The 27,963-nt window shown below is 50.6% G+C and overlaps 1 protein-coding gene across 1 annotated transcript; it reads left to right on the top strand.

The window, feature by feature from the left end:
* Window positions 1–18: 18 nt before the first annotated feature.
* On the top strand, window positions 19–27,963 carry LOC122385846 (lachesin-like). Its single transcript, XM_043374435.1, has 10 exons — window positions 19–360; window positions 18,895–18,986; window positions 19,892–20,053; window positions 20,830–20,960; window positions 21,344–21,469; window positions 21,813–21,969; window positions 22,965–23,071; window positions 23,598–23,737; window positions 26,130–26,247; window positions 26,625–27,963. Coding segments are annotated over exons 1-10 (1,083 nt in total). The 5' UTR covers window positions 19–311; the 3' UTR covers window positions 26,626–27,963.

The raw sequence follows: 27,963 nt of genomic DNA, 5'->3' as shown, positions 1-27,963 counted from the left end.
GTGCAGCTACGCCGTCCGGTGTCAGTTGAACCACCGACGTGCACCTACCGGCCGACGTGCTTCCTCTGTGTCACGGCAGGCGACAGACCGCGACTCCGCAGCCCGTGACCGTTCCTTCCTGTGCTGAGCGCGGTGCGGTGGTGTGTCCCTCCTGTACCGCTCTGCGCTGACGCGCGGCGGCGGCGGCGGCGGCGGCGCACGGGCGGGACCCGCCGGCGGTGGCGGCGGCAGAGCAGCGGCGGCGGTGAGCGGGGAAGGTCGGCGGACGGAGGACTCGGAGCGGAACCAGGCGTGGTGCGGACTTGGACAGCATGGCGGCGCTCAACACGGTGTTACTCCTGCTAGCCTCGGCAGCTATTGGTGAGTACATTTGTGGGGCCGCTCGCCTTATTTTCACCAGAAAACATGTGAAGGTCACCGGGAGTTGGGACATTCCTCAATGTTCCGTTTTTTTTTTTACGAAGTCGAGCGCCAGCACGTGACTGGGCATTTTCCTGTCATGAGCGGCCGGTGGATGCTGGTATGGATAGGACTAGATACCCGGTACCCCGTTGCTGAGGCCTGGGATCATGCGGATTTGAAAGGTGGGCTAGGTTTCCAACAAACAGCTTCATACTTGCATGCATTAGGCAGTTTTTTAGCTTCGCTCACCGGCTGCTAGGTATACGGATGTGCTCAATATCTATGCGTAGACAGTAGACACATTGCGTAAACGGAATGCTGCTATTATTTTCGGGAGTCAGGTTTACCAACAGAAAATCGCCGGCTGCGGGTATTTTACTTCTACAAGCATCCCACAAGGTAAATTAGCCATACGAAACAGAAACCTCTTATGTGGAAATGATGCCTACAATGTAAGGCTTATATAATAATTAGTTTTGCACTAGCCGGTCAGCGGCTCTTTTTTCTCAAGGCTGGCGAGATTCGGGGGCGGCTGAAGGCGAAACATGACCGCACCCGGCGATTTTTCTGTTAGTATATAGGTAACTAGCCTCAGGTGTTTTGCCGCTGTAGGGGATTTTCTCCCGGTCTGCAAAAAAAAATCAATATTCTGAAGACTTTTTTATAACCGTTTTGATTTTAGTTGGCAACTCATGGTTGTGATTTGATTGTTTTCTTTTTGAAGAATTGAACTTTTCTTCATAGGCAGACAAGTTGTAGAAGTAAGTTAATCACTTCAGACGAATTTCTACCGATCCATGGAAGTCTCCGCTGCAGATCTGTGATAGTGTGATACCTGACTCTGTATATGGCTCAATCCAGACAACTGCTGGCCAGATCACAATCACATAAAGATATAGGATAAACATTTTCCAATTTTGTAATTGTTAGCGTCCTTTTGGACGGCAGTTTCATGGTATCGGAGCTAATATTTCCCTCGAACGTCTGTAAGTGCATGGAGAACCGACATAAGCCGTCATTCAGGTATAATAAGGCAACTGTTTTCTACCGTGAAAAGTAGTAATTGAAATAAAACCATTCGCTATGTGTCGTCAGGGCCTGTGCTTACATAAAATGTAAAACGTGAAGTTCTAGTTACAACTAACGTTTGCTTTCGCGGACGCGGACCGGGCATATCATCTCATCCAGTTTGTCACTGGGTTGTTTTTCCTGCGGCGTTGCAGTCTCCAAACGAACCGCGCTACTGAAAGATCTGCGAGCTAGGTGGGGCGTCAATTTAATACAGTTTCACCATTTCGAGTTTGAAAATAAGGGCCCACGATCAATATATACATTTTTGTGCACTACACTTTTATTCATTGTAACGGATATTGGATATTATATCCGATTAAATGCATAATGAAAAGTTTACCTTTCCGTTTCTCGGAAAGAAAAAAGCGGAGAAAGGTAAACATAGCATGACTGCGACAGCTCGCTGCTCGATGCGTAGGCAGGGTTATCTCCCTATCGTCTTCACTTTTGCCCAGATGTTAGAATAGGTACTAGGTTAGTCTGACAAACTTTTAAATGCTAAGTCCAAATTAATTATCAACATATATACGTCATCAAAGCCCGCGTTGTGCACCCACGGGCTCATTTAGGTATAGACTGACGTGACGCGTATGGGCAGGCCAAATTGCAGCGTTAGTAGCGACTAAAGCATTTATTTAATCCCGCTTTCTAATTCACAGCTTCCACACGTATCTTTCCATCGTCACTTCCATTCCTACATTCCTTTGCGCTAGTTTTACGCAAACGGCGATTGAGACTGAGAGAAGAATGTAGATACAAAACACACCATGCTCTGCTCGATGGTGTCGATAACCTCACACCTCTGCCGGCGACATTGTTTGTCGCAAACAGCCGCCGTCGTCCGGCGCGTCATATTGGCCGCACCTCGCTGTCGAATTCCCACGGCAAATAATCGTGAATACGTCCCAATTGCGGCAGGCAGATGGGCCTCCCTCCCGTCAATCACCCCTCCCCCTCCCCCTCTGGTGCTGTCTCCCCACGATCACTTGAACGCCCGCGACGGTCGCGACGACGTGTGCGTCGAACAAAGGTCCGCACCGCGTCGAGATCGTTGTCCGCGCGTCGGTAATGCCGCCGGGAAATAAGTCTCGGCGGCGCCATTGAGAGGGTGTTAGCGTTATGGGCCCGGCGCGCGGTGTGGTCGCTCGCTGGACGGCAGGGCACGCGGACGGAGGGAGACAGACGCACCTCTGGCCACCCCAGCATTGTGTCTGCCCTTCGCGTGTGCGCGCCGACTTAATTTTTCATATGGAGCGCGCTGAAACGTCCGGATCAGTGTGGGTTCAATGGTGGCGCAGACGGTCGTCCGCTGCCCCGAATTGATTGACTTCTGGCCGCCCCGCACGTGCGACACATTATTTATCACTCTAGATGTTGATATATTAGGTCGTGTACACACCATCCTCATCATTTGTGCGTCTCGGCTGTGTAGGGATATTAATTGCCTTAGATTCGCTACGCGCAATTAGAAAACTTGCTGCCGGTAAGTGAGGCAGGCACGCGATGAGACGTGGGGCACTATACGATTTTAGTTACCATCGCGTGGCCTAAAGTTTATACAATAGTCAGGTATCCCCTCTCAGTCAACCTCCTCAATCAAATTGAAAACAAGCAAAAAAGGCTAATCAGCCCTGATCTGCTCGCCTAACTCGCCCCTTCCCATTTCCTAATCAACTCGGGCACAGCAAAAAGTATCGATAAAACATAAAAACGCAGCGATCGGGATTACCTATAATACAATATCATCACACCGAATTACTTAAGTGGAGAAACGCCGGTCTTTAATAGCTAAATGTTATAGAATTTATGCTGGACCTGTCACTTTAAAACATCCGGGCTGCGGTGTTCGTTGATGCGTATTACGTTCATCATAAGCTAATCCAGAATTGATAAACAAAGAACTGCGACTTATCTCCTTACATTTAACATTTTCGAACATGAAAATTTAAAGCGGTATCCAGAGAGCGCGAGCGTCACCTGGAGCTCCCTGGACCGTCTGTCCTGGTGGCCCCTACCCCTGGTCTGGCGACCCCTACCCCCTGGTCTGGCGGCCCATACCCCCTGGTCGACATCAGGCCCCAGGGCGCTATATACTGTCACCCGGGGTGTCATAGTCGGTCACAGTGGGCGCCACGGGTGTCGATAGTGGTCTCTAAGTGATTTCGACCATTAGCGCCTCTCCCTAGAGCGCGATTGAAATACAGTTATTAATGATCAGCGGGTGGCATCGATATTGAATTGTGCGACGTGCGTGTACAGAGTGATGGTTTCAGGGTTCATCGTTCGAATTCGGTGACCACTGATTCGCCGCGACCATGAAGGCCATCAACGTGGCTGAAGGGGACAGGGCAGGGGTCAATAACAGGCAGAAATGAACCCTTCCCCCACTTAACAAACCATTTTCCCAATTGTCTCTGCGCCAATCTGTGTCCACTTTTTGCTCGTTCTTGATTAAATTTACTTGAGGCTGTTTGAATGGACCATTTCTTCACGAGCGTAGCATCCGGTTTTGTTTCGAACTGTAGAACTGTTTCATTCCACCTGCCGACGCGACAAACCCGACGCACTTCCGACCGGCACCGCACCATGTGTCCCCTGCAGCCGTTTGTCACCGCCTCCCTCCACTCCCTCTCCCCTGCCCCGTGGGTCGCGTGGTCCCCACAGTCACAGCCCGCGCAGTAATGAACACATTATTGCCGCATTGACTGCTTTCCGGCGCGCCGCGCGGCCAACGCGACGTGCGAACTTTGGCAATCGTGGCGCACCTCGACGCCTGAGGGCGGCTGATTACCCACAACAATGGCGTCACGCGCCAGCGCTGGCGAACCGCCACCGAGCGTTCCACAGCCAATCTGGTGATTATATGAGAGGCTTCTTGCGCGCCGCGGTGAGGGAAATTTATCGCTGCGATTGGACCGTCTGGGGGCGTCCGGTTTGGCGAGAGGCCACCCTTCTGTCTCGTGGGGCAGATGCGGGTAATTTCACTAAAGAGGGTGCTCGGAGCCCTCCGGAAATTCGTTTCTAGTTTAAGGTAGAGATGGATTAGACGGTGGTGTATGGCGGAACGCCGGCCAGGTAATGAATATCTGCGAATAAAACGAAAAATAATGTTGCGATAAGAGGGAAAGTGACAACGATAGATGCTCAGTCTGGTTAAATTAAGGCGGAGAAGTATAACGCGCTTCTCTCTCCGCAAACATCACTCAAACACATGCCGTCTCCGCGTAAGCTGCTGCAACAGCACCCTCTAGCCGTCACACTAGAGGATCAACGGGTCATTTGGATAAAGGATTGGGGTCACATGGGAAGTTACCCGTCCCGCAGGGTGTGTAATTGACGATGTTTTGTCGTTTTCTCGCCTTGAAAATCAAATAACCTTGTTTCATAAGAGCTTACGTTTAACGTCAGCAGCAATGGGTAAGGAAACGAAATTCTTGTCGCTGAAAACAATAAAACCTTTTTGGGATTTGTGTCCTTCCACAGCGTCAAATTCTACCTTTTTTATCTGCCAATCTGCCGGAATGCACACTGCACAGTCAGGGGCGACCACCATATACGTTTACGTTTTAGATCGGATAAACGGCGGCGTTTTCCTCTCACCGCCCTGCCCCCCTTCCCCTCCACTGAGGAAACTCAGGCATCCGACCCCACCCTTCCCCTCCCCACGTCACGGGCAGTAGGTATGCAAACGCGCCGCCCCTCCCCTCCACTAAGGGAGTCGGCGGCCGCCCGCGACCGGCCCTAATTGCTCTGATGGATCGCTCACGATCGCCCGCGCCGGATACGCCGGCGATCTGTGGCGCGCCGCTTATGCCGCGTTTGTGCGGTGTTTGCGCTGAGTACCGATGAGTGGTTGGTGTGGGGTCCACTAGGTAAATATTTTGTTTGGGAAACTTTTTGTTTGTTGCCAATAGCTTAATTTCATATTGAATAGTGCTAATGTTTCTGTCAAGCAGAAATGGATGGAATGGTGTTAAAGGTAGTGTGCCAGCTTTCCTGGACCGTATGGAGTTAATGGCCCAGACAAGGAGAACCGGATTTTTAGAACTTATCCATACCTTCAAAACTCATGGAAACGTCTTAAATTCTTCAAATTTTGAGTACCCCAGTGCGAAATTCGCCCCTACGGGTTGTCGGTCGTACCCCAACCACATTTCACACCACTATGAACAATAAATGCACACACTGAAATCGCTATTACCGATATGCTCATCCAATCAAGTTTCGATAAACCCGTTCATCATCATCTCCTGCGGTTTCGAACACGCCTGTTAGGTGGTGCGGTAGACCGCGCCCAAAGCCAGGGCCCCGGTACCGTGAGGTAGCCGAGTCGGGGCAGCGTGCGCTGATCCAAGCCGGGGCCGCGCGTCCTCCCGGTGTCATGTGATAGCCCGGGGCTGCCCGCGGGGATGCGGTAGACCGCGCCCAAAGCTGCGGCCCCGGCTTGGGTCAGCGCACGCTGCCCCGACTCGGCTACCTCACGTTACCGGGGCCCTGGCTTTGGGCGCGGCTTCTGCTCATACTTTGTGGTGCGGTGGTGGTGCGTCGGGCCGCGCGCTCTGACTTCGGCCAAGAAAAATGCGTCAGCTGATCATTGTCATTTCTGCCACTTGCGTGTGGTGAAATGGGGTCATAACTTAAGAGACGGCTTTTTCATATCAATTATTTTACATAAAATCATATTTCAAACCATAAATAATGTTCGACAGCCAAATAAAAGAAACAATACCAATACAGGCTTACAGTTTAAGGCTCGACATTGTGTTGTCTACGATTAGACAGCTGATACCTCATTCCCGTACGTCGTAACTCTATAATGACCTTTGCTTATTGTCACATGTGCGCCGCATTCGTGATTGTTGCCGACGCCTGTTTGCAGGTCAGCCCACTACAGTTGTTATACATATCGAAAAACCGATAAACTTTTAGGCGAAAAAGGCACTATTCCAGGCCCATTTTTGAATTTTTTTTGCGATATTAGGTAAAAACAGAAGCTTCTTATCCTAGGAAAAATAAAATGGGAAATCTTTCAAAGGTGGCACACTACCTTTAACCTATATAAAACAATAATTTGTACTCACTCTTCATGATCAAAAATAGTTATTGGATTAACTTTAGATTCATTAAATAATTATATAACTCCTAGAAAGGAACTTTTTAATTCGGCGGTATACAGATAACAGTAGTTACGGAGCGAGCGAAGCGAGCGTAGTCTTTCCTTAGGTTAACGGAAATTTCTGAGTATGAGCGGCCGGCCGGCCGGCCGTGGTCACGCTTTTGCGAGGCTTATATCTCAGCAACCACTTGACCGATTTACACGCGGTAATTTTTGTAGGGTAGCTTCATTCCTTCTACCAAGTATTGGACTATGCCTGATGCATGTGGGTGACCCCTTATGCACGTGCCACGTGCAAAACGAAGAGGTGTCCGTTTTGTAATTGTTGCAATATCTCGGTAACTACTTGGCCGATTGCGCTGAAAGTTGGCATGTAGGTAGGCACCCACTAGGCACTGCATATCCATGTGCCACAGTTGGGGTGCTGCTGCACGTGCGCACGTGCAGGGGTCGTTTCCAGATCTCGAGAACGGCTCGACCGATTGCGCTCAAATTTGGTACACAGTTAGGGACCAGTTAGTAGGGTGCCGTGCACAAGTCAGTTGGGACCCATTTTGCACGTGCGCACGTGCAGGGTGCCGCTTCCAGATCTCGAGAACGGCTGGGCCAATTGTGCCCAAATTTGGCACATCGCTGGAGACCGGTTAGTAGGGTGCCGTGCACAAGTCAGTTGAAGGTACCCCCTCGCAATTTCGCACGTGCAAGGCCCACCCTCTCGCTCGCTCCGTTAATCGCCCCAAAAGGCGTTATACTGGTACTACTGTTATCTGTGGGCGGTATAATGTCTAGTTAAACAAAACGAGAAGTAACGGCCTACAACGTTATTCGGCGATTTATTGGCCTACTATTTGTGAATAAATGACTTATGGCACCCACGACATCCACAACAAATGTAAATATTTAGGCTGCAGCTGCAGCTGGAGCCAGTGGTCCCACCACGAGCTTTACATAGCTCAGCCCCGCTCGGACCGCCTGCTAACGTTGACCACGCGGTGGGGAGGTGCCACGGTCCCGACTGCTGCCCCTCCCCGCCGGCAGGGAGGGGCGGCCGGGGTGTCGGGGGTAGGGAGATGATGTATGGCTGTTGTCGGCACCGGCTGGTCAGCTGTGACCAGGGGTAACCCAGGGGCGCACTGACCCCAGTCATGGGGTCGGTGTTAGCCCCAGTGGTGGAAAGGGGCCGAGAGGGAGGTTGGAACGGACGCCGTGGACGCGAGTTGAATGCAAGGGCCCTTGGCTTGAATTTGATCATTTACGCCATGCGTATCTCTGCAATCTATTTATTAATACTAAATGCTAGGAGTTCCATGATTTTTTTCATATTGGTACAGCCTAAAAATGAAGATTCGCGTCGCTCAAATGTCGTTTGATAAAGTTTTACGTTGTCTTTTTTAGGTATTCATTTGCTTTATTTCAGACTCATTTTATTCATCTCCTCTCCTGAGCATTCCCCTCAGCGAACCCCTGGGCGGCCGGCACGAGCCTCAGGCAATATCCCTCAGACATCCCGCTGATATCCCATGGGGACTGATTCCACTCTCCCTATTGTCTCCCCGAGTGAGACAGATAAAATCTGGCCGACCGCGCACCGCCACCCGTTCTGGCAGCCCTCCAATAGTTAGCGCCCCATTCTGCCCGTTTATGGCTTGTGAAAAGCCGCACAGTATGGCGACGAGAATCGTGCATAAATTTGGTGACGTGCTACCTTCATATCCGAGAACTCGTGCGGGGTTCGTTCCTAGGAGGGAGACGGCTCTCCCCCCGGGCGGGGCTGGGCAGCTGGTCGATGGTGGAAGGGGTAGATTGGAGAGCGATAAGAGCGTCTCTGCCTGGCTGGGGCTAATTCCGTCTGGCGGTCGACTAATGACGCTCAGGTCAGGTAACGGCGAACAGGGCTGCCTCCACTGAGCGCCCGTCAGACGCAACATCCGAAATATCTCGTCAGCTTTGAATGATTGGAGGAGGCTGCCCTCTCCTCGATATCCAATTTGGCTTCTGCCGAAAGTCGGGTCTGGCATCGTGTTCTTTTCTTCTTCATCCTGGGAACCAGCATCCTCACATTCCAATCGGAAAGTTCACCACTCGTGTTTTAGTTTTACATCGTTTACCCTGTGCCACATCCCTGACCCGTGTCCTGGACCTCGGCGGGTCAGGTCACGCGTCCACGGCCACGAGTCCACGAGTCCACGGCCACGGTCCAACCTGAGCTGTATTTACAGCTCGATCAACATCTCCCATTGTCCAGTTCACCTGCACAATACGGCTGCCTCACCGGCCCCCTCCGTACCAGCCGAGTCGTATTTCCTTTTGTCTGTGTTTACATCCTGTGACGGGGCGCGACGTTCTGTCATTGTGTCCTCCTGACCCAACCCATGTGACCGGACATGTTCCACGCGCACCGCTCTGTCCCCCGCCCCTCTCCCCGTCAGAAGCGTCGCCGTCGGATTTAGCCATGCGCCGATCTGTGTGGAGTGATTAGCGCTATTGTTGGACCCGCCCGGATCGGCGATTAAAAGCGAAATCGTATATGGGCGGCACGACAGATAGGTAGATTAGGTTTGCAGCTGCTGCTTCAAAGCGGGAAGCTATGGGGCTTCCGCTGAGTTTTATTGTTGTACCCATCGCGAGGTTCCGTTTTATTGTTAGATTTTACTGGTGAGCAGTCTGAGATAATGGAAATTTAATCGGCTGGTATTCTGCTACTGTTAACGCTTTTCAGTTTTGCATCAACAGATGTAGTCACTGGCGGATCCAGACTTGCGTTTTGGGGGGGGGGGGCCAACTCATGCAGGAGCCAAACCTAGGGTACCCCCAAATCCTGTTTTCTCATCGGATTTAGGCCACTTATTTTTCGTCACAGCCCTGACACTATGAATATTTTTTTTAACTAAAAATAAAAATATATAAATGGTAGCCCACCCGACCCATGCCTTTATATTACTTTGTAAACACTTACTATTGCTTTTGTCGACCAGTTAACCCGCTTCGAGTCAGTGCTTGGGTCCCTTTGCGGGCCGGGAGGTGGTAAAACGGGAGGTGGTCTAACTCGGCTCCTGGGCCAGGCACTGATTGAACTGTGCTTCATTATCGCTTGGGGGAGGGGGCAAACGGGCCACTTTAGGCCTCTGGGAAGGGGGCATGGCTCTAAATGCCCCCTCCCTGGATCCGCCAGTGTAAGAGACCATTGGAGCTGCAGTTGAGTACCTCAGACGTCAGGGTACGTCCTCAGATGTATAGGACTCGCATGGAGACCTCTTATGCTATAGTGGACTGAAAGGACCCAAAGGAGCCTGTCTAGGGCTCCCGGAGATAGACGTGGGCCCTCAGGAGCCCGCCAGAGCCCCCAATGAGGGATAAGTGAGGGATACCAAGTGCCTGCAATTGCATATTGCATAAGCCATAACGCCATTACAAATCAATATAATATGTACCAGTGGCAGATCCAAGGGGGGCCACATGGGTCATGACCCCCCTTGGTGCCCGGGGGCACCACAGGCCTGTCAGGGGCACCACCGGCCTAGCAGGGGCACTACCAGCCCGCCAGGGGCACCACAGGCCTAACAAGGGCACCACGGGCCTGTGAGGGGCCCCACAGGCTTGGCTTGTCAGGGGCACCCCAGGTCTGTCAGGGACACCAGAGACCTGCCAGGGGCGCCGCCGGCCTTGCAGGGGCACCATGGGCCTGTCAGGGGCACCAGAGGCCTAGCAGGTGTACCACAGGCCTTACAGGGGCACCTTGGGCCTGTCAGGGGCACCACAGTCCTGTCAGGGCCCAGGGGCACCAGCGGCCTAGCAGGGGCACCACAGGCCTGCCAGGGGCACCACCGGTCTAGCAGGGGCACCACCGGCCTCGCAGGGGCACCATGGGCCTGTCAGGGGCCCCACCGACCTCGCAGGGGCACCACCGGCCTCGCAGGCATCACGGCATCACGCAGGGGCACCTTGGGCCTGTCGGGGGCATCACGGGCCTGTTGGGGGCACTTTAGGCTTGTCAGGGGCACCACAGTCCTGTCAGGTCCCAGGGGCATCAGCAGCCTAGCAGGGGCACCCTAGGCCCGCCAGAGGCACCACAGGCCTGCCAGGGTCCAGGGGCATCACAGACCTACCAAGGGCACCACGGGTCTGTCAGGGGCACCTCAGGCTCCCGTGCCCCCCCCCCCCCCGGATCCGCCAGTGATGCCACACCACGCGAAACACCGCCAATTCCCAGCTACCGTGCCATAAACACGTGCCAACAAGTCTTTTTTTGAAGGTCGACTCCACTCGCGCAACTTTTGACTGACCCTCACTGCTATCATATTGCTTCCATATTATGCTGTGGAAAGCTTTACTTCACCAAGTGGCTAAAAACCTCCATCAAGGTATATTTTCTTAGCAATTTTTCTTACGTTTTGGAGGGGGGGCCAAACAGGCCACTTTAGGCCTTTGGGGGGGGGGGGCCAATGGCCCCCCCCCATACCACCCGCCCGGGCCATGGCCCCCGTGGCCCCCCCTTGGATCCGCCAGTGGATGTAGTTTAAATCAATTGGTAGGCATTCGTTGGTGGAGTGCCATTTGTGTTTTCATAAAATAATCGGTGAATGTCATCGTCTCTCATCCTGGACATGTTGAAGAGATTCTGTTACATAAGTGCTGAAGAGATATTTTGCATTTCACTCATTGTTTTCACCAACATTTTTCCGGGAACTTCTGACCGTTTTCGACATTCTTAGGTACGATCTCCTGTCATGTTACGAACGACGAACGATCCTGAATTTCAAGAAGTTTCCTCCTGCTAGCTCTGTTTCCTCCATTTGCCCTGTATCCTTGCCTCTGTTTACGCCGGTAGCTCCGTCTCCGACCTCCGCCTTGTCCATCAGCCCTCGGCAGTCCCCAGTTCGCCGCGTCTGCGCCGAGATCGCTCCCAGGAGCCGGCGCCGCGCCCGCCGTCAATTTTCGCCGCCCGACTCCTGTCCCTAATTCAATTCGGACCCCGCTCGGCCGGTGTCACGTGGGCCATAGCTCCTCGTTACCGGTCCCTGAATGAGTCTGTCAGGCGGCAACTGTGGCTAATCTCTGTCTGGGAGGTGACTCCCCTCCCCCGCGCTCCCCCCTCCTCCCCTGAACCAAGCGCTCACAAAAATCCACCACCACCACTGACACATCAAAGACAACATTGACGCCGCTCACAAAAGCTGTTTGTCGTCGGCAGCGTTAGAGAGCCGCCGGTGGTCGGTCGCTCTGGAACTGTTTTGCTTGGAGCTGGGCCGATTGTAGGTGATTAGATCGTACCATAGGGTATAGCTCGGGAGAGAGGTGGGCCCCCACTCCCTCTCCCTGTCCCAGCGTTCCCCAGGCTGCCGGTCGCTCGCCATACCCGGCTGAAAGGGTGGCGCTCGACGGGTACGAGCTGACGTGTTGTATCGCGCAGCCACACGGCAGGACCACAGGCGGGGCCAGGGACGGTGTGAAGGGTGCTGAGTCGATCACCCTCCGACGCTCACATGCGCTGCTCTAGTTTCGTGGCCGGGGTCAGGTTCCTCAGTCCACGCTGCTGAGCGGGTAAGGTGGCCGGTTTGGGTTTGAAATGGATACGGAATGCATGCCGGCGTGTGTTGTTGAAGATTGAAGGAAGTCGGGCTGGGGAAATGTCGAAATATTAAAAAAAGCGGGAAACGTTCAAATAAATATGAAGCTTAGCAGTTTGATAAAGCACGATCAATGTCTGAAATCAAACTATAATGATAACTGCATTCTGATTCTTGACTATGATGCAGCGCTGCAGCGCAAATCACGAATCCCCTACCCTAACCGTGAATCATCCTGGACTCGTCACACTACGTTTCCAAACCGCGCCGGCCATTGGCCGTGGATCGTGACTGCGGTCGGATGCTGAACAGCGATCCTATGACGCAGTCACTCCTGGTGCATTCTAATCGGATGACGTCACTGGGACAGTCAGGGTGTGCCGAATATCTGACTGCTGACCGACACAACTGCGCGGTTTGACTCAGTAGGTATGCAGCGGCAGGTCCATCGAACTACGGAGGTGCCACTCGCATGACACGTGTAAAACCGGTTTCGGAGTTTGAATTGAAGGCCTTCCTTCGTTTTATGTTGCTTCTTAGCTGTCGTTTTCGTTTCAGCTGAAAACAAGTAGCCCCACCATTTCCACAAATAAACAGCTGTACACAAATAAACATACGAAACGGTCATTTTGACTGACTTATGTAATGAATTTTTTGTCAGCACCCTTTGAGCGGTTGTGTTACACGCTATGGACCGTCCGTAACTCCGTACGGCAACCCTAGCCATGAAATTTACCATTTTTATCGATCTCGTTTTATACAATCTCCCCATCACTCACCACCCTGACAATATTGAAAACCAAAACAAACGATTCGCCATTGATACTAGGATCGATGTGTCTATGGCCTTCGCCATCGGCTCTGTGATGTTTTCGGACCATTTTCGGCGCTTCATCCCCCCTGGCGTCCCCTCTGGACCGGCCGTATCCTCCCCTTTATCGTGGGACAGATTTATTCTGTGCGGTACCTTTGTGCGCTCTGTGTACCGTACGGGTGGCGGCAAACAGCCGCGGAGACCGGCCATGGCCGGAATCAATAGGCGCACAATGGGGCCCGGCGCGATCCACTGTGACTGAAAGTTTGGTCTATACGCCGAACACCAGCGCGCGGGCGACTGAGGCCAGTCTGAACCCCTCCCCTCCTCCAGCCCGCCACCACCAGTCAGTCTGGCTCCCTCCTATCCCGTGATGGAGCCGACTGACTTTTCCAGCCGGCATGCCGCCTTCCGAATGACTTTATTGACGTGACGTGCGGTCGTTCGGGCCTGTTTGTGAGTTTGGGGTGGCGCCCTCGCCCGTCGAGGGAAAAGTTTCTGTCTTGCGTGAGACTGATCAAAGAATTCTGGTTGGATAATTGAATATTCTTTTCCGGTTGAATGGTGTTGTTTTGTGTTCTTTTGGAGAAACTGATAGGAGTTCGAGTTCGTTATTTATGGCATATACCTAACAACTTTAATTATCATCTAAATTTAGTTAACAGATGATCCACGTTAATTAAAATGTGAAAACAAGATAGAGTTGTAGTTGGTTGCTATGATAAGCATTGCCACTGAGCTATTCGAGCTGCTTTCATTCCTGATAATCATCAGCATATTGTATGTTTCCTGCGTATAAATCCGAGTTTTTCATCATTTGTCATCCCCTATATTTTATTACCAACAAGATACCCACAGCGCGGCATTTACGTATACCAAACTAAATTCATTTGTCACCTTATCACTAGCACATGGGCTCCAGGTGAGTTAGATGGTCACGCCTTTTGATTACCTTCAGAGACTTGAAAGACGCCCATGCCCTCCCTCACGAATACATCGTCATCGTACCGCTTCGGACGTCATTTAGGGACAGGCACTCTTTAATCTTATCTGAGTCCCATATTGGCCCAACTACATGTCACGTTTCCTGTCCTTAACAATTAGCGCTTCAGGTCCTCTGTTCCCCTCCACTTCCTAAACATCGTCGTCGCTCGTTATCAGGGGCAGCTCAACGTTTAGACTACCTCCGTTTTCAATATGTGCACTGCGCAGTGCACAGTGAATAGGTCACCATGCATATACATTATGCAAAAGGTGGATACATCGTCTGTCGCTAAGCTATGCCCGATCTGACCTCCCAACACGATGGAAACCGCGCATGAATCCAAGCAAATGCGATTTACCGTGCTTGACGACTGGAAATTTATTGGCCAATGGCTATGGCATAACCTTCAGCTGGTAATGCTGAGTAAAATATATAAATAAGTAAATAAATAATGAGCTGCTTCTCAGTTCCGACCTAGCAACGTCGAAAGCGGTATTCGACTGCGGCTGCGAAGTTAGCCAAACCTCAAGAGACACACGTGAAATCCACCGGGCACTGCCCAACTCTACCTAACCGCCCCAACTCCACAAGTTAACCCCGCGAGCTGAATCCAGTGACCACAGCCCATGTTCACCTCAGTTGTTGGTCGCATGGAAGAGCCCACATCCCGTTAGAGCTCGCTCGTTGGTCAGTGGTCACTGGTCGATGGGAGTCGGTATAACGGACACCGTGCGAATGGACCACCACGTGACCGATGGTGGCTGAACCGAGCGCTAGGACTTACTGGTACAGGGACCGCAATATGCAAGTTAGGAAGTGGTGTAAAATGAGTGAGATTCCGGACTCGTGAGGTTTGTAATGCATCTTGGCATCCACTTCAATGTTTGTGCGATTTGGCTTCTCTGCTGCTTACTTCAGCCTTCGATGCCAATATTGGCTGTCAAACGTGCCAAGCCAATGTTTCCGTTGTATGATTCTGATTTTAGTGGGCGGACGTAAACAGAAAAGAAAGAACTTCGTTCGTTTTGTCTCCTTTCCAGTCTGTTGCGCTTGTTGTGCTTTGTAGTTCCTGGCAATACTTTTTCGCCGCTGAGCTGAATCTCGGACTTCGTTTCGATTCTGCCATCCGGCTCATAATTTATGGACAAGAAATACCAGCCAAATGCCAGATTTTGTATCTGAAATGACTACCGACTCCGAGCACCAGTGACAGACAGCCTTTCTGTCCCTCCCCTGGCTGACACGCTCCAAAACCCCACTGTCTGTGAAAATCCCTGCGAAATTTATCGGGGGACAATATAATCAGGCGGCTTTCAGCGGCGCCCCGCCAAGCCGTCGCGCATATTGTTGTCGAAAGGGGAAAAGCGCCCGCTCGGAACCAGCGACTGTGACGCCATGATGACGTCACAGACCTGCGCGACGGACCCCGGCTATATTTTATATCACAACAGGGCGCACCATGCGTGACAATATGTTGTGATATTTTTATCACTCGGACCCCTTCATCATCTCTGGGTGCCCTGGCCCGGTTGGATGACCACGTGAGTTATGATAGGGACAATTGAATCTCTGAATGCGCGTTTGATGGGGTGACTCCCTGGACTTTGGGGGAGAATAAGCCCTTTGACGTTCTCAAATTCATTTCACGAGCAGCTTAAAAAGCGTCAGTGATTTATGACCGGAATATTTCATCCAATATACTCACGCCCCACAAGGGGTCTTGGTTCCTTTGTAAAACCAGGTACCGATATGCGTTCTAGTCATATGTGATTGTGCCATTTTGGTGATGCTGGCCACTAAGGCTTCTCCACTTATTCCAAACGGTCTGAAAGCACGCAAAAAGCGTGGAAAGCAAAAGATTCGCCGTGATAGAGGAATAGAAAAATCGCTCTGTGAAGCTCCATCTCATCACAATACCAGCCCCTCGCGTCTGTATCGCCACAGAACCTCTGGCGCTGCGCCACGTTTGCCTCCAGTGCGCCATCCAAGCTCATCCTCAGATAGGGGAGCTCGATGGCGGCTCGTCCATATCGGCCGCTGCGGGCCGCTCGGGATCTAAGCCCGTTCGGGGGCAGCTACCGATCGGCTCAAACAGGGGCCCACCGGAACCCGCCGTCCCTGCGGCCATCACCCGGGGCTTATCTTGTCGCGGCTATTCTGGCGCACCGGAGCGGCTGTCGACAACAATGGCGCGGCGAGCCGATTGCGGCGCGGTTCTCAGCTAATCGGCTGTTTGCGTGCCGTCCCGACCTTCCAGCAGAGGTGGTCGGGCAGGGGTGGGCTACTGCAGGGGTGCGTCCCCTGCCCCGCGGCGGTCAGCGGGCGCAGATACCTACGGTAACCAGGCAGAAACCGCAGAGAGCAGCGGTCACTTACCGCGGGAACAGCTCAGCTGGGCGGGCAGAGGGCGACCACAGGAGAGCTTACATTATGCATGCTTGGTCCCTTGGATTGCTTACATAAAAACACCGAAAAAGCTACAGATATGGAAAGCTAAAAAATTAACTGAAAGTAAACGTCTTGTTACCACTTATTCGGTTAGAAAAGTCCATGTTCAGTCTCATCACTTTGCTGGTCTTCTTATATCAAAATATATTTTTAACGAAACCTGTTCTGATCTACATACAAACAACTCATCTTTAAGAAGACAACCCCGGTTAAACAAATCTATAAAAGACAACATTTATTGTCACTTGTGCTTGCTTCTTTTCTTGATGTAGTCAGTTTTTTTTTTTAAATAAGACATTATAGCTATTCGGGTAGTTATCAGTTAGCAGCTTCCAGCGAATCAGATGACAATGCTTTACCGCAACCAATTCAGTTTTATCCACTCATCTCATATGCAATTGACTGATCTGAATCGTCCCACTATTATTAACTAATAGCTATTCCGATCAAAATCTGCCAATGTGATGATCATTGAGCACGTGAACCAAACCGTATCAAAGCTCTTGTAATCCTCTCGAAACCTCTTTGGGCCCTCGCTCGGCTTTCAGCGTACCAGCGGCACAAGTCGGTTTCAATTTCACGCGCCGTCAAAGCGCCTATGAATCAGAACGACAGCCCTTTGAAATTCAACGCCTCGAGTGGTTGGGTGCACCCTTTAGCGGCCCGGTGGCCAGGGGTCTGTGTGGAGGGGAGCACCGGAGCCCTCTCAGCCGTCCCGCTCGCCTGTCAATGGGATGCGGCCGCCGCGTCCGTCCTCTCTCAGCCCGCCGATATTTGGAGAATGCGTGCGACGCGTCCGGCGAGCAAACAGTCGGCGCGAGGCGGCGGGAGGTCCGGCTGATTAGCATTTCTGCGCTAACGACGCTCGATGGCAGCGTCAGTCTCCGTGCTCTGCCGGGAAGGGCTGCGGCGAATCGATCATCCGCGCCGCTCCAGCTGTCACCCAGGAGCGCCGCGTGGCCAAACTGTCCCCCGCCACCTCCCCAGCGGGAGGTGTTTTATATTTTAATCATTTCCGGACCCTCTCGTGACCGCGGCCCCACAAAAGACTCCCCCGGGCGGTCCTTTTTTAGCGGCACGTGATAACACGCCGGTGCCCGACCGCGACCAACCGGCTGTCACGCGTGTGTCGGACGATCTAATAAGGACGCCGTGTGACGGGTGACGGCCCGCCCCGCCCCCTTCCATCGGCGGCCCCTCTGTGGCGTGTCGAGCCGTACACTTCCACCGACGGCAGCACGCCGCTGCGTCACCCCACACCCCGGGGTGCGTCCGCGGTCACCGCGGGCCGGTCCATAGAACAGGCTTTCAAACATCCGCCAGAGCAGCCTTCAAAGCGGTGGCGGTGTCGCCGCGCGGCGCGCCGTGCGCCACTTTTGTCGCAGCTGTGAGGCGGCAATAGTGGCGCTGGGTGAGCGCCACCTGGCCCATCTTTTCACCGTTTGGGATGAACTGAACTGATATTAATGACGTCGCTAGCCGCGGAAAAAGACAGGCCTCGGGATGACAAATTATAACCGGGCGGAGCTACAGCTGGGCCCTGTAGACCGAGCACCAGGGAGCAGTGAGTGAATGGACGATTTATACAGAGATTTTACGCACTCAGCGATAAGTAATGGGATGCTATTGGTGGTAAATGTAACTTCCGGCTTACCTACTTAGGCGGTATCGATACAGAGGATTTCATGGTTTTCTAACTGAAGTGGTGCTGGATGCTTCTATTCACAAAGCTGTCAGGAACACCGGTAGATTCGACATTGTATAGGATCACAAAATACCGATCAGAGTCATACTTAGATCGGAGTTGTGGACTCAGCACGCGCCGCTCATAGCATATTTCACTTTAAAGGAAATAGTTCACTTTTTAACATGGGTTTTGAACTGGAATAGCAGTTCCGTAGCTTGGGCTGAGACGAGCATAAATCAGGAGCTTTTACAGCCCAACGATCACCCTAGGCAAAGATATTCTATTTCTCGTCCCGAAAAAGGTGTCTTGCGGTGAGGATGTGTGCCTTGCATATATTTCCATCCAGTATGAAAAGAGCATGGGTCCCGAAAATTCTTCAGAAATTAGAGAAATTATCTACGAGAACTCTAGAGAAATTCTCGTACTGATCAATTAGGACATTCAGGGGAACATTATCAGATCGAGCAGATCGCCCAAATGCCGGTGGCTGCGATAATTTCTCTGTTTCTGAAGAATTTTCGGGACCCATGCTCTTTTCATACTGGATCGCGTGTGCCTTACAGAAACTGAAAAGTTCTTCCTATATCAAAATATAGAAAAAAAATATTTTGTTATAAAAAGGTTTTATTTTCTTTGCTGATTATTTTGAACATAAAAAATCATAAATCGTTGCAAAAAAAAATAATTTCGTGAAAGTGAACTATTTCCTTTAAGATCAGCCCAACAGTAAATAAATGTGGTATCCGACCCTATTCAGAGTGTTTTTAATTACTGCTGATTAACTTTTGTATGATTTTGTTTCAGTGTCGGCGCAGCGTAACCCGGAGATATCTTACATCAGCCAGGATGTTGTGGCAGACATCGGAGGCACGGCCGAACTCAAATGCTCCGTTCAGGTACGTTATGGGCAAGTTATAGTCACCGATCGCATCACCGGAAACCGAAGCTGTGAGAACAGTGCTTATTTCTCATCTTAATGTAGTTTTGAATTTCGAAAACATTTTTCACGTTAGGGTAGGTTCTTACCGTACCTAATTACTAATGATAATTTGTCACTTCCTGTGTCATATGCAACTTCATATCTCAGGTGTCGTCTCATGTTTCACTTTTTTTTGCGAGGACCACCTTCATCTGTTTCATGCTCCAGTCTCCACCTTCTATATGCATTCCACCTTCTAGACATATACTGATAAGTGATAAGTATGTTTGGTTCCTTAGTTAGAAGATTTCGCCAAATGTATACGGTCCGAACAAAGAACACTTATTATTCTTATGGCAGGGTGTCCAGAAAAAAAGATACTACGGAAATTAAGTCGCATTTATTAACGCACGTGCCGATTTTTTTCCAACTTCATGTGCTTATAGTGCAAGATTTGGCAAAACTCATGAGCACTGTAATGCGTCGTTGGAAAGTTGTCTGCCTGCCCTCCGAGAGGGTCAACATGACCATCAGTCACCTGCCGACCGTGCTAGTGCTGGAGCTGATCCGCCGGAAGGCCGCTCACATTGAGTATCTGCTTTGAGGAGCTGGCGCGACTAACCAAAGGGTTTACATGCCATGTGGCACATGCTGTCTGTTTTGCCATATTTTTGCGAATACAAGCATGTGCCATTTTAAAATGTGCGGTGTTTATTTTCGGAATTACAGCAAAAAATAATAGTATCCGTTTTTTCTGGACACCCTGTATTACTTCCCAATTGATTTCAGTAATTGAATTTTTGTCTAGGCACCGGAAAGGTAGATATGTAGGCCCATTAACTCGCTGGGATGCATGAACTCTATTGTGCCGTTCCGTTTCAGTTCGCTGGTAGCTTCCCCGTGCTGTGGATCAAGAAAGGAAAAGAATACGGCGACGAGGACGAACAGAAGGACGTGCTCATCTCCACCAACTCGATTCTGCTGGCGCGCGAGAGTCGGTTCGCCCTGCGACATGACCCAGAGAGCACCACCTACACACTCCAGGTCAGTGCGAGTCCGAGTGCGTGTCCGAGTTCAGTTGACTGAGTTTGAGTCGGTCGGTCTGAATCAGGACCAGTGTTGAAATTATGAATAGAAATGCCTTTGCTTTGGTAGGTTCAAGACTTGCTGAATGTAACGTTTTGGGATGAGCAGACATGGATCATAATAATTAATTACTAAACGTTTCCACCATCTTGATGTTCTTTTTGTCTGGTAGACGATTTCAATCATTATAGTTAGTGCATCTATACTCTCGCCCAAACGAGCTTATGAATAGCTTTTACTATCTGCGTGACGCTTAGGTCTCAATTGAACCACGTCCCGTGACCTACCCTGACCTCTGGGTGGTACGGACCAGACCATTGACCTACCCTGACCTCTGGGTGGTACGGACCAGACTATTGACCTACCCTGACCTCTGGGTGGCATGGACCAGGTCATTGACCTACCCTGACCTTTGGGTGGTACGGACCAGACCATTGACCTACCCTGACCTCTGGGTGGCACGGATCAGGTCATTGGCCTACCCTGACCTCTGGGTGGTATGGACCAGTTCATTGACCTACCCTGACCTCTTGGTGACACGGACCAGGTCATTGACATACCCTGGCCTCTGGGTGGTACGGACCAGACCATTGACCTACCCTGACCTCTAGGTGACATGGACCAGACCATTGACCTACCCTGTCCTCTGGGTGGTACGGACCAGACCATTGACCTACCCTGACCTCTGGGTGGCACGGATCAGGTCATTGACCTACCCTTACCTCTGTCCGCAGATCAGTGACATCCAGGACACGGATCAGGCGACGTACGAGTGCCGCTGTCAGATCAACCTGCAGACGTCTGTCAGCGGGACTGCCGAGCTGACGGTCCGCCTGCCGCCCGTCATCTCCGACAACTCCACCAGGTGCGGGCAGCTCAGCGGAGAGTCTCAGCTCAGCGTGGAGCTCACTAGAGAGTCTGAGTTCAGCGGGGAGCTCACTGGAAACTCTGAGTTCAGCTCATTGAGCTCAGCTCAGCGGGGAGTTCGCTGGAGAGTCTGAGCTCAGTTCAGCTCGGCCCTGGAGCTTGAGCTCAGCTCGTGGGGAGCTCACTGGAGTCTGAGCTCAGTTCAGCGGGGAGCTAGCTCACTGGAGTCTGAGCTAAGTAGTTCAGTGGGTATTCGCCTGAGCAGTGACGACCTAGTCGGCTGCGGTATGACTTGCCTCTCGACTCGTCGCCTCTGTCAGCTGATCTCGTAGCTACGTCATAGCTGGAGGTCATGCTGACACCACTTCGTCTGTGCCTCAGGTCGGTGATCGCTGGTGAGAAACAGCGCGTGGAGCTGCACTGTCACGCTACTGGCTTTCCTCCGCCCGAGATCACCTGGCGCCGCGACAACAACGCCCTCTTGCCGACCGGCAGTGCTATCTATCGGTGAGTGGTCGAAACTGGTACAGCGGTGGTATGGCTGGTGGCGCTACCTAGTGATGGGATCTGAACTGTCAACGACTTCCGATGGTGAAGAAGTCCTGCTCGCCGAAATAAGAAATTGGGCAATACGAAAGAAACGATGGCCCTGCATTATTCATATATGCCATGTAACAGTTGATTGCCAGCATTAGGCTGATAAAACCAGACCATACATTATTGGAAGGGGTATGATCTTTTACCAGCATATCGATTATCGACGTTACAGATTAGTTTCACATTTGACCCCGGCTCCTGACCTGAGCCCTGCATCTGGCCCTATTTCTGACTGTCTCTGTGACAATCTCAGCGGCAACGTGCTGGTAATCCACAACATCAAGAAGGAGGACCGCGGCATGTACTACTGCGTGGCCACCAACGGCGTCTCCGAGGGCTCGCGGAGGAACGTCGCCGTGGAGGTCGAGTTTCCGCCTGTCATCAGCGTGCCCCGGCCCACCCTACGCCAGGTGAGAGGCTGTGTGGGTCACAAACTGTTCCAGTTCCTAGTATCCGGATTTGCGCCAGCAAAGTTTCTGGTATTTCGTAAATCGGTAAATAACTCCAAGTTCATGGCCTATTATCCGCCAGGTGAATTGCTTGGGTCAAAGTCGAATGCATGTCCGAATCAAGCAGCGATTCATCCAGGGGTTTACTTAGTTAATTAATAATCACCTCAAATGATGTTGAAGGTCAAACCTGCATCGTAGGTAATCAAAATACTTATCGAAAACCCGACTCTTTGACATGGCGTCCATGGCATGATCTGCCGCATTGACCGATATGCTAGCAATTGAACGATTATCGATTTATATGCACCCCTCCGCTGACGGTCCGCCTCCTCTCTCTAGGTTCCATCTATCCCCCAAACCTCTGTCCTCATATATCCCCAAAAAGCGAACAGCCCACACCAATTCCAATCGCGGGACGTTTATCATTTCCGGGAGTGATGATCGATTCCATTTATTTTCGTCGGGCCGGTCGCTGTCGGCTTTCATTTAGCGTCGAGCCCGCGTCGAGCCCGACGCTGTGGCTCCGGTGACCCAGGTCGGTGCCGGTCCAATGGCTCGAGGACGCGCTGCTCAATACCAGAGCGGTCCGACGGCGGCGACCGGGGCCTCTGTCGCTGGTGGCGACTGGTCGATTACAGAGAAATTCCGACCAGATGGATGGTTGATAATTGGATCGGTGTATGATTAGAATATGAGAGTGAAGTATTTTAATTTCCTGGCAGCTTATGTCTAACTATTGAAGACCTGTCCAAGCCGATAATGTTCTCTGCTAATTTAGACACGGAACAAATCAAATGTGTCGTGGGTGGTGGTCTGGCGGCAACACACGGTGTTCAAAATGAATGCAGATGTCATGCATAATTCATGAAACATATCCATATGCTCCCGTGACCTTCATTGAACTCCCGTGACCTCCTATGACCTCCGGTGACCTCCACTGTCCCGTGTCACAGGCGCTGCAGTACGACATGGACCTGGAGTGTCTGGTGGAGGCGTACCCCCCTCCCCGCATCACGTGGCTCAAGGAGGACATCGTCATTAACGACAACTCGCACTACAAGTAGGTGGTCGCACTACTACATGTGGGACGTGGGTGTTATACCGCACGGCTGGGTGTGATAGTGCAGCGGCTCCTATATGGATGTTTTTACTGCTGTCTGCTTAGTTGCTCACGTTAAAGAAAAGCTGGTTGTTTGACCCATACTATAAACAGTGACATATTCTTTTTGATTACATTTAAATTTTCCCGAGCTATAAAAGCTGAGCCTGATTTAAACGTACTGGGTTCTTTGAAGTACGTACTTTCGACATTGTGTAACATCAAATATTCTTTTTAAATACCATCATCACGTCGACTCGAAACCAAAATACTCCGCTAAGAAAGGACCTTTACGTTTCCGGCGTCGATTAAACCTGTGATTACACATTTGTTTGTTGTCTATCACACACTGCATCTCTCACCCTCTCTCTCTCTCCCTCTCTCTCTCTCTCTCTCTCTATCTCTCTCTCTCTCTCTCTCTCTCTCTCTCTCTCTCTCTCTCTCTCTCTCTCTCTCTCTCTCTCTCTCTCTGTCACTCTCTCCGCAGGATGACCACATTCACGACCACGGACCAGACGACCGACTCTAACCTGCGGGTCCTCTCCGTCGAGTACAAGCAGTACGGACAGTACACGTGCCGCGCATCCAACAGGCTGGGCATTGCCGAGGCGCAGATACAGCTGACTGGTGAGAGGGGAGATGGGGAAGAGAGGGAGGGAGGATAGATGGAGAGACGGATAGATGGAGAGATGGAGCTATAGAAGAGAGTTAGGTATAAGGAGACGAAAAAGCCAGGCGGCGAGAGTGTAAGAAAGCGAATTACTTAAAATGTAAGTAATTTGACCATCGGGTTTCAGAAGGATGATGCTTTTTATGACTGATTTCGGTCATTTTTAACCCGCGCCCTGGTGGGGGGGGGGGGCTATTTTTTGCCCCCCTCCAGACTTTTCGATATATCTCCAGAACCGCTGCGCCGATCGCCACCAAACTTTCAGTACCCTCTCGGACATCAATTTTACACATCGTGACCAAAAAATTTTCCAAAGGCTATGATAGGTTGGCTGGAAATGACGTCAGAGTGACGTCATGTTCTGCCGTTTTCGACCAAAAAAAGGGTTTCGCGGGAAGAGCTGTCAGGCCTATAGCTTTGCAAATACAGAAAAACGATTAAGACATAAAAGATGTAAAATTGACAGGGCTACAAAACTGCTATCTCGGATTTTTGAACTTTTTGGATTTTGACCCCCAAAAATCAAAAAATAGATTTTTTGAATATAATAGCCGAAAAATCCAAAAAGTTTTTGGAGTTTCGCAAAAACCGGAATATATATGATAGTCCTTATCGCCTTCTATCCACATACCAAATTTGAGATTGATACCTCATTTTTTGGCGAAGTTATAGCGAAAAAACTGTTCAAAATTGATGACGTCAAATTTTCAAACTCAATTTTTAGCAATTCTAGACACCGTAGCGCAAAACAAAGACCACTATTAGACTCCCCGTGACGAGCTGCATCGAATCAATACCCATTTTATGCAAAACTATCAACTTTAAAATTTGACCTTTCTTGACCTGACCTTGACCTGACCTTCACCAGAAAGTGACCTAAGCCGTACCTGATAGTCTTATAACCAACACCATTGAGTTGGAAATGAAAAATTGGCCATAAAACATGCATCGCACAACCTTAGTACCTAATGTTAGGTTCATGTGACCTGACCTCTGGGCTCTGACCCTTGGTGACCTGACCTGTGACCTGACCTGGTATTGTCAGTGACCTCTTATAGCAACATATGTACTAGGCAACTGACGCCCTATCGCTGATTCTCGACAAAATGCGTTTTCTTCGGTGTTATAGCGCATTCCCTAGATGACCCGTGAACGGTGAAACATGTCATCTTTGACCTGACCTGTGACGTCATCGGTGACCCCGAGGTCAATGAAATTTGGTTTCCCTCGACAAATTTGACAGGCCTTTCGAACGCCGTTTGAATTTTGAGGATCCGTCAAGTAGTTTCGGAGATACGAGGGGGGGCAAAAAATAGCCCCCCCCCCACCAGGTCGCGTTATAAACAGACCCCACCAGGGCGCGGGTTAAGGCTTTCCTGATCATGATTGGTATTTTATGATCAACGTAAAATGAAGGTCACAGAAATAAATTTCCATAATTTTGTAGGACACGATTGGCATCCGATCGGAAAACTGCACTGCATTGTCACTCTGTGGAGAGGTGATCTGTAGCTCGTAGCCAGGAGGATGTCACTTATGTAAATACTTTGTGTTCCATCATTGTGTTCAATTTCAGGAAATTCTAGCCGGTTTATCACGGCATATTCACTGGTGCGTGATTTCAAAGTGAAGCCACTCAGCAGCCTTAGCAGATCGATGTCTTTCATGTGGGACATAAATCATGATGTAATTTACTCTAGAGCTGCGAATATATCTAGCTTCAGTAGTAATACCCGTCGAAGCCTCTCGCTTCAAAGTCGAAGCGCTGTAGCAGTTACGAGGCTGATGCGGAAGTCTTTTGAGTTGACTAGCACGCTGGTACAGTTGGTGCATACTAAATATGTGTCATGGCCTGGGCTGTAAGGGCCAATTCGCATGTATTCGTCCGAGAACTCGTCCCGATCTGCATGCTGTTCAGTGTTTTGGCATAGATTCGTTATTTGGTGAAAATATATCTACCCACCAAAAACATGCCGAAATAACCGTCTGTATTAGGAAACTTGACAACACTTCTTGGCATAGTAGTTTAATTAAGTATATCGCTAGATCCGTTTTGAATAGCTGCTGCTTGCCTTGCGGCACAGTATATCCGCCGGGCATGCATTGCGGCACAGTCTAACCATTGTTTTGTGCGAGTCTCAGCATTGAATTTATGGTGCTTGAGACATCTCTCCGATATTTTCATCTCGTATTATTTCTAGTCCATTTTAGTGTTGAAAGAGGAGAGAGGCTTGCAGAAAAGAATCTCGTATGTTATATTCAAAGTACTTCACCCCGGTCACCCGCATTATTTCATTTTATTTACAATGAGCTCATTTACATCTACCTATCATTATTTCATATTCGCAGAGTCGTACGAGCCGGTGTGTCCGCCGGCCTGTAACGTGTACGGAGGTGCCGGTGCCGTCCTGCCCAGCGTCACAGCGCTCGCCACAGCACTGGTGGCCGTCGTGGCCGTCCGACGCTGGTAGGTGGCGTCATTTAGTGGCCGGTCGTTTGCTATTGTGTCCATAAGCCTAATTGATAAAGTGAAATATAGAGATGATGATGAATGTCAAAAGAATAAAGAGTCCGCTGAAGTATTTTAAGGACGATTAATGTCTGATGCCTTACGGCTATGTTTTGCTAGTTTATTTTCAGAAAATAATTTATGAAGTTGTAGTGTGGCCGATGTCACACATAGGAATCAATTTACACTGTTCTTCCTCTTGCGTAATTTAATCCAATATGCCTTGTCTTTGATTATCACGTCTAAAGTGATTTCAATTGATCACTGTAAAGTAGCCCGTATGGCATCATCTTATCGCTATTACCGGTTTCTAACCACTTATCTTTACATTACAGATTAGTCACTCCAAAGCGCCTCAAACTGGCGACGGAGGAGCAACGTATCCGGTTCAGGGTGAAATATCCGGCCGGCACCGTCAACTGGGCGTATCCGGCTCGTTCAAATTGCATCGCCCACGGCGAGGAATAATTGCACCGGCGACCTTTCCCCAGCGGCTCTGCCCACTGGCTGGATGGTTTACACGCCTACCTGTCTCTGCCTAAAACTCCCCCGATTCTTAACTCTGTCGCTCTTTTTCTCTGTCTTCCTGTTTGTTTCCCCCCTTTCCCCCCTCAATCTCCCTCTTTCCTTTTCTCTCGGTTGGGGAGCTGGCCCGCCCTGGAGCCACTCTCTGCTCGACAGAGAACCGGTGTGGAGTGTGGACTCCCTCCGCCCTCTCCCGCTAATGTCCCGGCTGTAGGAATGTCCCAGACGGCTCGTTCGACACGCCGACACCGTCGCGTTGTTGCGTCATTGTCGTCGTCGACGCTGTCGCTTGTCCCCTCCCGTTCCCTCTCCCTCGCTCTCTCCCTCTCTCCTCAGCGCATGGTCCGGCCGTGTGACGCCAAATGAGACTTAAAGAGTGCCGTCAGAGGCAGAGGAAGAGAGCACCAGAGGAAGAGGGAGGAGCTGTGCTCGACTGGTGATCGAAGAGGCGCCGCCTGCAGAAAACTGGGCTCCGAATGTGGCCGGCTGCGGACAATCTGTGGTCACTGGGACGAGTTATAACTGAATGGAGTTGGCGTGTCAGAGACGAGTGACCACTCGGTGAGCAGTGAGAGGAGCGATCACTCAGCGAGCAGTGGGAGTGATGTGTCATTTGTGAGTTGATGAACTTGTGCCGTGGCGCGGTAGAGATGATTGAAAGATTCAGTGAGCGAGGTCTGAGCTGTTTTCAGACTGGTGAAACTAGTGAACCACGTGTGGTGGCTGTATGACTGAAGGTGAACTGATGGCTGATTATTTATGGTCGAGTATGTCGCGCCGTCTACCGGGTGTTTGCTGGTTACTGAAATAAACCGAGTCGGCTATCACTTTACTAATAGCTCACTTGTTTTTCGTCACTGATGTGAAGTTACACTTCAGTAATGCTTAAGTAATACTTGCGAATGTTTGGTAAAGCTTGGTACCCATTTTAGATCTGAAATATTTCTGCAACCGGTGATTGACGAGATCTGATTAACGATCAATGTGTGTCTGTGTCTATTTGCCACCTCTAGTTTAAAACGATTTTGTGCAGCCATGTGCAGGGGTGTATTTGTGAGTAGGTCCGTAGTGGGTAGTCATTGTACTTTTATACAGCACTTTTTCATGTCACCGTGCAGTCATTTGTGTACAATATATGTGAAGGCCGAA

The sequence above is a fragment of the Amphibalanus amphitrite genome, unplaced genomic scaffold (assembly GCF_019059575.1).
Source record: "Amphibalanus amphitrite isolate SeventyFive unplaced genomic scaffold, NRLGWU_Aamphi_draft 000233F_arrow, whole genome shotgun sequence".
Taxonomy (NCBI): Eukaryota; Metazoa; Arthropoda; class Thecostraca; order Balanomorpha; family Balanidae; genus Amphibalanus; species Amphibalanus amphitrite.
This window is presented reverse-complemented; position numbering and strand designations above follow the sequence as displayed.

What these genes read in the sequence shown, in the direction of transcription:
- LOC122385846 (XM_043374435.1), top strand. Translation starts at nt 312, where the DNA reads ATGGCGGCGCTCAACACGGTGTTACTCCTGCTAGCCTCGGCAGCTATT. An exon ending in ATCTCCGACAACTCCACCAG is followed by an intron (nt 20,961 to 21,343) that starts GTGCGGGCAGCT and finishes TCTGTGCCTCAG; the next exon opens with GTCGGTGATCGCTGGTGAGA. An exon ending in AACGACAACTCGCACTACAA is followed by an intron (nt 23,072 to 23,597) that starts GTAGGTGGTCGC and finishes CTCTCTCCGCAG; the next exon opens with GATGACCACATTCACGACCA.